General features: G+C 39.0%; 1 protein-coding gene across 1 annotated transcript in view; it reads left to right on the forward strand.

Annotated features, from left to right (window-relative positions):
- Positions 1-2,802, forward strand: part of LOC147461946 (2-oxoglutarate (2OG) and Fe(II)-dependent oxygenase superfamily protein) — a 90,296-nt gene extending 87,494 nt beyond the window's left edge. Inside the window, exons 2-3 of the mRNA XM_086509409.1 lie at positions 1,672-1,993; positions 2,070-2,802. Coding sequence (XP_086365535.1) covers positions 1,672-1,993; positions 2,070-2,315 — 568 coding nt within the window. The 3' untranslated portion in view covers positions 2,316-2,802. The remainder of the gene's footprint in view (positions 1-1,671; positions 1,994-2,069) is intronic.
- Positions 2,803-10,402: the final 7,600 nt, after the last annotated feature.

Here is a 10,402-nt window from a genome sequence, read left to right on the forward strand (position 1 = left end):
TACGGTGTGGCATAGTCTAGGTACGGTTTCCATTAGTTGGCCAGATACTGCTCAGATGGCCAATTTTGCTATAAAAGTTGAATGGTAAGTGGGAAAGTTGACCACCAAAAGCTATGCTATGTTTTTAGAAAAGACTCGAGTCTTTTCTCAAAAGCAGGAGGCTATTCTAGGTTGAAAACTAGCGCTACATGGAGCTTAAGCATCACTCTAACTAGCTGTAGAACTTATAAATTGGCATAGAGTGCTCAGTTTTCAATGCCGTCTGTTGCGTCTACCGCAAGACTATATGTATCTATTATACGGAGTGGTGCAAGCTCTTCATCACCATCTCCATAAGCTCTTCTCTCTCGACAAGAAGAAGGTGATGAAGAAGGATATTCTCTCTCTACTTGCTTATTATCTTCTCTCTCGTTTTACGGTGTACATGCTCTCTGGAAGCTTTCGTGAGGCGGATACCTCTACGTAGCTCTCATCACCGCTCTCTTGCAGCAAAGTAAGAAGCTTTTCGACAGCCCCTAATCGATTCTAAAGCACGGTAAGAAGCTCTAAACTCCATAGCCATCATTTCTCTATCTCTATGTTGTTTTTTTGAGTAGTCACCCTATCGGTGATTTTTTTTTTTTGCATACGAGTGCATGAATGGATCAACCAAGTACGTACAATCTTTCCCCATGATAATTTCATCATGTTTAACACGCTGATTTATGCATATGATGCGTTTATGGTTATGTGCATGCATAAAAAGCGCTTTTCATTTCATGTCATAAAGGCGGTAGGAACACTGTTTTGGCCATAAAATCACAAACCGTTATGAATCAGCCCGAACCCTTTATACTAGAGATAAAACACATCATTTAGAAAATTTTCTATCTTTGGTGTCATGTGAAAAACACACATGAGCTAAGAGATATGGTCAAAAAACAGCTTGTTCTCCATTGCACAACCAAAATTTGACTCCAGGCTCCTTGGAGAACCACTATATAGATTCACCGGATGGGTAAACCCACTTAACCAATTTAAAATCTTGATGAAACTTGATGATAGATGAATTTAGGTCTCCGTTATCACCTCGAGAATGCGAGTTATTAATCGTTCTATAACCGGTTTTACCTACACGCGTAGGGGTACTACCAAGGGGGGGTTTATCCCAAAGTAATACTTCAAAGCAGAACCAAGCGTCTGTGTAATGGGACCATTATTGAACACCTCGTTAAATGGTCAACATATCCTCAAGAAGATGCCACTTGGGAATGTGATGATGTAATATTGAGGTGAAAACACCTCGCATTTTTCAAGTGTGGGAGGACATAAAATCCCAATTTTTGGGTCTCTCTAAAAATAAGAAAACTAGCTTTCAATATCTATTTTGTCAAATTTTAACTTATGCTACAGATTGCTCAGCTCTATGAAGTGGGTTGTCCTTTAATTCTTTGAATGGCTCAGCTCTATGAAGTGGGTCGTCCTTTAATTCTTTGAATGGCCTGAAGCTGAATCCATTTCTGCTCTGAGATTCTCAAGAATACTTACCATTTTGTTTGGTCCTGCTCATAAAGATCAACTTCCTCATCATTTCATTTGTGATCTTGTCATTTGCATGATTGGTGGCACTTGGGTTGCATCATCATTCAGCCTACAATTGCATACAAGTCACATTTTCTCATTGTTTTGCAGACAAACTATCAAAGAGTATAGCGAACATATGAAGCTCTTGGCGCAACGACTTTTATCGCTGATCTCAGAAAGTCTTGGTTTGAAGCCTTCTTATATTCAGGATGCCATAGGAGAGCTGTACCAAAACATATCATTAAATTACTATCCTCCTTGTCCACAGCCAGAACTCACACTAGGTCTGCAATCTCATTCAGATCTAGGGGCCATCACACTTCTTTTACAAGATGATGTTGGAGGTTTGCAAGTATCTGTAGATGGCAGTTGGTTTGCAGTGCAACCTGTACCTGGTGCTTTGGTTGTGAATTTAGCAGATCAAGTGCAGGTGGGCTTTGTGTGAGTTAAGAGGTCTCTTCATTAGTCTGTGTCTTTTATCATTATTAAGGAATATGCTTATGTAGATTCTGAGCAATGGGAGGTACAAAAGTATTGAGCATCGTGCAGTGGTGAACCGGAATAAGAGCAGGATATCTATCGCAACTTTTTACGATCCTGCGAAGGAAGTTGTCATATCCCCGGCATCAGAGTTGGTGGGTTCAGACCACCCTGCCAAATACAAACATGTGCTCTTTGGAGATCATGTGTCTGCCTGGTATCAAAAGGGTCCCGATGGCAAAAAGGTTCTGGACTCCCTTTCTGTAAAATAAATTCCAGTGGACAAAGAGGTGACAAGAGATTGTGTGCATCCAAGGAGTGTTTTTTACTTCAAGGTTCAAGTGAAGTACAAGTAGGGATCATGCAAAGTCCAAATGTTTATTCATCCTTTCCATGCGAGTCATGAATTGGGAACTAGAAATGACCTCTATTACCTTGTTGTTCATTTGTTAGTGATTGAAAGCTACATAGATGACTTTGTTGATGTGGGAAGCTCTTGGCATGAAGCGCAAATGTCTATGTCCAAAGAAAAACTCCATATATAGAAAAACTCCATATGCAGAAGGCTTCTCTTCTCGAGTGTACTATCATCAGGTTCTTCATGATTTTTAAAGAAATCGTCGCCTCGTCATATCTTGTACGCCATGCAAAGTACGGCTATATTCCCCCAATGTAAAGTACGGCAATTAAGTCCCCCAATGTAATGTGGCAATTGATATTGCAATGGTAATTCTCCTATAGAAGCTTGTTTTTCCACTATGGCATGGTTCTTCAACCACAACAAGAAACACCACCAATTTGAGATAGTGTGTGTGTGTGAGTGTGTGCGCGCGCACGCACCCGCGTGTGTGCATGCACGTACATGTGTCATGGATGTGAGTCTTGTTGGTGACAAATGGACATTGGAAAAAGTTGAAGCTAATGCTTATGTAAGAAGTGTAAAATCTAGTATGTTGTACTTCATAGCATGTTTTTGTAAAGGAAACCATTAAATAAAAGTTGCTTCAATTAAAGTAATTTGTTTTTCCTCGACCACGTTTGTCTCCTATCGATAACCTCGCTAAATATTGGAAATGGTGCGTGAGTTTTCCACTGTGGCCAGTCACTAGATGAGCACAAAGTCATATTGCAGACATCGTCTCCAACCATTATGGTGCCAAAATTCAGACCAGTGCATATTGTCCATGGCCATACTTTAATTGGTGTTGTGCGTGCACTCGTGTGTGTGTGTGTGTGTGTGGGGGGGGGGGTTATGCATCGTCTGAATGTTAAACTGCATTACTGGAAGCTTTCTACCTGGCCGCTACATGTTCGCCTACGAATTGTTCAGAGTATCCTTGTGGCATATGTTCAGTTCTTTTTGCCATTGTTGCATTGGCCCCGTCATTGTCTTGACTCTCTTATGTCGGCCATTTTGTCTCAATTGTGGCAAACGAAAAACTATGTACACTAAAGCGTTTTGGTGGTTTGAATATTTTGGACCTGCGTAGGCATGTCATTGCTAGGAAGGCTATGCTTTTGCCTACACTTGTGCAACAATCTCAGCCTTGGACTCTTATGTTTGCACACTTGACTCAGCATGTGGTTACATCTTCATTTGGTCACTGGCAATCATCCATGTGGGAGGTAGTATTTGGTAAGATGGATGGTCGTATTCTTGGATGCCCACTTTCTTCTACCTTGCTTTTTGCATGGAAATAGGTTACGATTCATCTTTCATGGAATGCTCGAAGGGAAGGAAACTCGCTTCGTGCAGAGAGTCTTCATTGGAGTCGGGCTTTTTCTCTTACTTTGGTTGACCGCTCGCCTCGCCAAGCGTATTTCCTCTCCTGCCGTGGCATTCGAGTGGTTGAGGATGTGGTGGATGCAGATGGTTTCACTTTTGAGTTTCCATTTGCCGCTCGCCACTTTGGATTAGGCATGCACTATCGCCAGATTTGGAGAGAATTACAGCAAATGTTGACAGGTTTCTTGCCGGGTTCACCTTTGGCTGATGATGATCGCATGTCTGACTGGAAGCTTGGGGAAATGCCATTTCGAGATATTTCTGATGGCCGGGCATATGCTCCTCCTGCCTCGTCCATGGATTGCTGATCATTGCAACGCTATTTGGCACATGCATAAATCAGATATTTGGTGGCGCATGATTATATCTGCACTATGGGAAAGTCGTCTGCCGTTGAAAGAGCGCTTGTTTCTTTGGCGGTGTTTACTTGGTGTGCTCCCAGTGGGTACCTTTCTTAGGATGCGTTGTATCCGCTCTTCATCATGCGTCTGTTGCTTATCTGCCGAGGAGGATGTTTGTCACCTCTTGTGGGATTGTTGTTTCACTCGAGAATTTCTTCGTCGGGTTTCAGCGTGTATGCGGCTACGTTTTCCCACGACGGTCTTTCATAAGCGGTTTTGGATTTTCGGTATCTTCTCGCCGGCGTTGCAGCGCTTTGCAGCCTTCTTCATGTGGGTCAGGTTTTGGGCATACTGGAGCCTGTGGCGGCAACGTAATGGCTATATGTTCCATCGCATTCATACGGATCCATTACCTTTCTTCAAGATTTCCCTTCGGCAGTCTTTGCGGTTTGCCTTGGAAGTTGGTGATATCACAGCAGAGATACATCAACTTTCTTATGAATGCTTTTAGATATTTTATACCGCCGAACACTGCTGTGTTCCTTTCCTTGTACATCTTTTTGGTGGGTTTTCCCCTCTTTGAGGTTTCCCACAGATAGTTAAATCAAATTGATTTACAAAAAAAAAAGTGTGTGTGTGTGTGTGTGTGTGTGTGAGAGAGAGAGAGAGAGAGAGAGAGAGAGAGAGAGAGAGAGAGAGAGAGATGGCTTGGTAACTAGGAGGTTTGAAGCACTCGAGGTATCTTAAGAAGCAAAAATCTGCTTGAAATAACTGGCATTAGCGTAGGCAATTCCAAGCAGACTTTTGCAAGCCTTCATAGGAGCATGTTCAAAGAACGTTCAAAGCAACCTGCATAACGATGACTATTTTGAACACTAATTTTCATATAAACTATGTAGCCATTGGTGCATTTGCATGATTCATTGATACATGCATTTGTTTTAATTACAACTCATATAATTTATACTTGCATTCCAGTCAGAAAGCACGCTTGCAAAACAACACAATTTATAGATTATTTCATAGAGCCTTCCAATATGACAAAAGAAGATAAAATTTCCTCAATGTCCACGTAATATAATGTCAAAGTATTGGCGATATAACAATGGAAAAATAGAGATTAATTTGTAGATCAATCACTTTGTGTATATCTAAGCACGTTGTAGTGTAACATTTTCAAAGACATGTATAATTTCATCAAGATTTTTCAATCATGCATACACACATGAAGTGAAACACAATGAGAGAGAGAGAGAGAGAGAGAGAGAGAGAGAGAGAGAGAGAATTCGACACCAATTTAGGGCTATAATTTTTGGAGCCGACCCCCCCTCCAAAAAGACTTTGTATTAACTATTCTCTTCAATCGAAGAGCATTTGATTATTTACAATGTTAACACACTTCTTGCTAATTGAATTAGAGAGATGGAGACTCTAAAATTTGATAGAATCTTGTGAATATTGATTTGTAATTAACTTGTAGGACTCAATATCAAGGCCTTAAACACCTCATGGTAATAAGATCTACAAAGATTAAGTAATAACCCACGTTGGAAAATAGGAATACATAAGCATTAAGAAGTAATAACCTATTATGTTGTTAATTAGCATAATCAATATACTTAGCCATGGAAACTTGTGTGTGTGTGTGTGTGTGTGTGTGAGTGTGTGAGAGAGAGAGAGAGAGAGAGAGAGAGAGAGAGAGAGAGAGAGAAGATAATGAGCCTTGAGAAGAGCATGGATACATTTCTTTAGACTGAGGATTTTATGGAGCTGTAAGAGTCATAAAGACATAATTAATTTTACTCTCTCTAGTGCAGTCCCATAAACGAAGAAATATTCCTTTTGCGGTTCTCAAATAAAAAAACTTGTTCATCTTGACGTTTGTAGCAAGACATGCGGATTATTTTGTTTAAGAAACACTTTCTTTTTTGATTTATTTTAAAAATACTTACACTACATCCTTTAGAATAATTTTCTATATTTAGAACTACTCCTTTTACCTTCGGCTTATGGACATGTCCCTTATCTCCACATAGATTTATCTTTGCATGTGTGGATAATAACACCTTTGGCTCCCATTCTCAGCTTTTGGTTAGCCATATTGCACACTTTTGGAGGCTTTTGAGATCCATTTTGGACTCTTTTGAACTTGTAAATATCCCATTTTTGTCTTAAAATCTTGAGGAATCCTTATTGAATTTCATTGCCACTTTTGCAAAATGCATTCACCTTTTGGAACTCTCAAGTATTAGAATACATTTTACTACCCATTTTACATTATTAGCCCTTTCACCTTTTTTGTAACTTTCTCTCACTAGAATGGCCAATTTAAAGAGAGAAAATTGTTTTAGTAGACCAAAAATGAAATTTGATGACATTACCTCGCCCTTGAAATCATAGTCATCCTCGACTATCCATAAATACAAGAGATGTATTCTTGGTACATTGGGTTTTTGCTCAAGATCCACTTTTAGCACATTGACATCTTTCCATAGTAGAAGACCAACCTAAGTTGGTACTTAGGAGAAAATATGCCGCAACACATTTTTGCAATAGCTTGCAAGGCTACTCAGTACTTGGAAGAAAGTTTATCTCAAGTGTGCCACATTTGATATGCATTCACTTAAAACATTTACACATTAAAGAAACATAAGAGAACATATTTCAAAAGAAAGAATCTTGCTATTCTTCAATAGATTTTCTATAAAATACATCGATGTAAATACATTAAAGCTTTGTGTGTAGTTTATTATAGGTATCTACAAGAGTCATGTTATCCTTTAATTGTGGCTCTTTGTTTGAGGGGGCTTTTTACAATATCTATCACATCTGACAAAGAGACGGTTCCAAGATTAAAATGTCAATTTGAGGGAGCAAGTGACTTGACTAAGGCATGGAGGCATGCTAAGAGATTGTCAATATCTTGTTTGAACACAATACACTCCGTGGAAACAATCTATGAACGCTCTAATTCCACAAAACCTCATTTCTACCTCTCTAATCCAATCACACATCCACATGAAAACCCAGTTGCAAATCAACTCCGATCAACACCAAACTTGGCAAGCATATTCCTTACTAGACCAAGAATACTCATGGACCATCAAACCTAAAATTTGCACACTAGGGAAAATCACAGTTTTCTCGAGCAACAAACTTGCAAATCAACGAATCTGATGCCGAACACATCTACTAGGTGCTCCTAAGCGCTAGGAATCTAATGCAATTGATGGAATAAAAAATAACGCTCAGATATATGATATATCACCTAGAAGGTTGTGGGAGTCGACGCTTGGATCTCACAAAATGCTTGCAATGTAGGTGTCGACGTGTAGAGCTCCTTGAGGCTATCGCGCTGATGCTTTTGCTTATATATACAAAGACTAAAATTGCTTCAAAAATAAGTGACCTATCCGGGAAACTTGTCTAACTTATGATACAACTTGGAAGCTCACAACCCTGAATTCCGCATAAATAGAAATGAACGAAGATCTAAAGGTTTTTTGGTGGAGAAAATTACAATCACTTTCAGTTATGCAAGGGCTCAAAAAACCTCTCGAGCATCTTCTTCTCTTGAACAAGCATCTGTTGTTGGAATCTTCCAATACTCCCTCCCTCCTACTTCATGTTGTCCCTAACATGAGTCAAGCTCTAAAATTTCAGAGTCTCCCAGCTCTCTGTGTCTCCTTGATGAAAGTGAAGGTCGGAAATTGCTCCAGCTTTTTTCCTGTGGCTCCACTTCTTGGGCATTTCTTTCGTGTTGTTTTGCATAGCTCCAATATAACCATCACATCACAATAACATTTTTAGCAGATTTTCAAAGTTATTCCTGCTTTTTTTATGCCTTCATGCATCCATTTATCTTGTTGATCCTCTAGATGTCTTAAAATGGCTATATGATCCATGCAAAATGCAAAAAAACTCAAAAAAAATTCATTCATACAAGATTAAAAAAAATTCGCGGTTTTTGCCTAGCTATGATGGAACTTTTTTAAATGGATTTGGACCTCATGGGCTTCGTGTACATTGTGATAATAGGCTATGGTTCAAATATGGTGACATTTGGACAATCAATTTTGATAAAAGAAGGGTTTTCAATATTAGTTGCTGATTTTTTGAGCTTTGTACACAAGCTCTAAGACTCTTTTGAGTTTTGATCTCATAAAGGGGGCTTATAGGCTCTTGCTAAAGTTGTTATTGAGTTGAAAATTTTGTTGGGGGTGTGATCAGTTCCGTGAGAAAAAATCACGATTTTCTCTTCAGATTCAAGATCTTAGCTCTGATTGACTTTCAGTTTTTGGGCATGTTCCCCATGATGTTTTAAGGGTATTGAGCCATTTCCACCATAAATGTGGCCTCCCATGGAAGATTTCTACCACTTTTGGACTTCTCAAAAGGTGAAACAAGCAAGTTCTTGGGATTGGGTAAGTTCAATACATTTAGGACTTCATAGCTATTAGTTTCTGGGTTAGGGTAAAACATTGGCTAAAACAAGATTTGGCTCTTGTTCAACATGAATAAGGCAAATAAAAAATTGTGATTTTTTACTACCTAGCACAAATATACAATTTTTCAGTTATGTCACTATTTCCACATGAACATATACTCCCTTGAGACACACTTGATGTGTCAGTCCATCTATTGGAAGCCATTATTGTTGCTATTAGCCACTTATCGTGTGAATGAAGCTCTGACTATTGTCTTGGATTGCAGGCTAAAGCTTGGCACTATGTATGATGCGGGACATCATGTAGTAGCCATGTAGAAGCTATGTACTGAAGTGTGACTCCATTTTGATGTCATTTGGATGACCTTTAGTGGTTTTGATGCTTTCGAATTCCAAGAGTCTCTTTGCTTTCATCACTTTGCATGTAGAGTTTTTGGTGAAACTCCTTCACAGAATTTGGTAGCTTTGATGCTCTCAATCCGCTAGTCAACTTTGGTCCTCATCTGATCGATTTATGCTCATTTTGAGTCTTGACCAAACGACCTCCAATTAGACTTTTGGAAGAGTCTGTCACTTTATAGACTCTTTGCCATTATATCTTTCTTTTCTTGCAATTTTCTTTGATTTTTGTAAATTTTTCTCTTTTTTGAAGAAAAATAAAAAAATGCAATAAAAATAGAGAAAAACAACAAAAAATAAGTGAAAAAAATCTAGAAAGTAGCTAGAAAATCATAGAATCCTAATGGTTCAAGAAAAACCCTTATTTCTCTCTCTCTCTCTCTCTCTCTCTCTCTATTTTTAATGAGAAGTACTATTATGTAAAGTACTAACACCTAAGGGCTTATATCTTATGTTTGTCCCTTATACTTGATGAACCTTATCTTCGCAAGGTAGAAAATAAATATTTTTGTCAAAAAGACGAAATCAACCACAAATTATAACACCAAACCAATAAAACAATGCCTTTTTCTCATCTGATCAATAGGGGCCGCATTCGAAATGCACAATGCCCTTTTCTCATTTGATCAATAGGGTCCGCATTGAGAATGCTTCCCCCTCTCTTAGTTGGAGTTCTCATGAATGATAATGAGTCATTAGGGTTGTGCGGTGCATGGGCTTCAAAGCAGTTCCTTATGCAAGGCCTTATAATGTGGCCCTATGTATGCATACATAGTCAATGCATGAAAAAATAATGCTGTGTGAGAGGTGGGTCTTAAGCTATTTTCTCAAGGGCATTCGATGATGAGGTTGACACGGTCCTACATTAAAGAGCATGCACCATGTAACAAGTATTGTGAGTCAGCAATATTCTTTTGAATCGATGAAGGTTGAAATTGCTTCTTGGCTTGAATTTGTGTGGAAAGTTTAGGACGCCACACCATCTTAGTGGGTTCTGACTTTGCCAAATGTTGTGGTGTCTTTCAAGTACTTCTAGAAATTGTGAGTGACATGGGATGAATATGAATTTTTTATTTCAGAATCCATAGCTTGTGTATCAATTTTTGAGCGGTAATCAATTTCTTAGGTACCCATAGATGTTTGTATTTGACTACTTGTGTTTTTTGACCTTTGGAGTATGGATGACTGGTGGTAGATCACGCTTGGTTTCTTGTCTTTCCTTTGTAGCGGTGGGTGAATATCATGGTTGACTTAGACCTTGCTGAGATAAACTTTGCAGTTAGGCCTTTGGCACCCAAATGAAGTTTTCATCAATTCTTGGGGTATCCTTCGGAATCCAGATTTTTCGCCTTGAGGGTGTTTGGTGTTGTGTTGGCGTGACCTTGG

The sequence above is a fragment of the Adiantum capillus-veneris genome, chromosome 3 (assembly GCF_014529385.1).
Source record: "Adiantum capillus-veneris isolate H3 chromosome 3, ASM1452938v2, whole genome shotgun sequence".
Classification (NCBI taxonomy): domain Eukaryota; kingdom Viridiplantae; phylum Streptophyta; class Polypodiopsida; order Polypodiales; family Pteridaceae; genus Adiantum; species Adiantum capillus-veneris.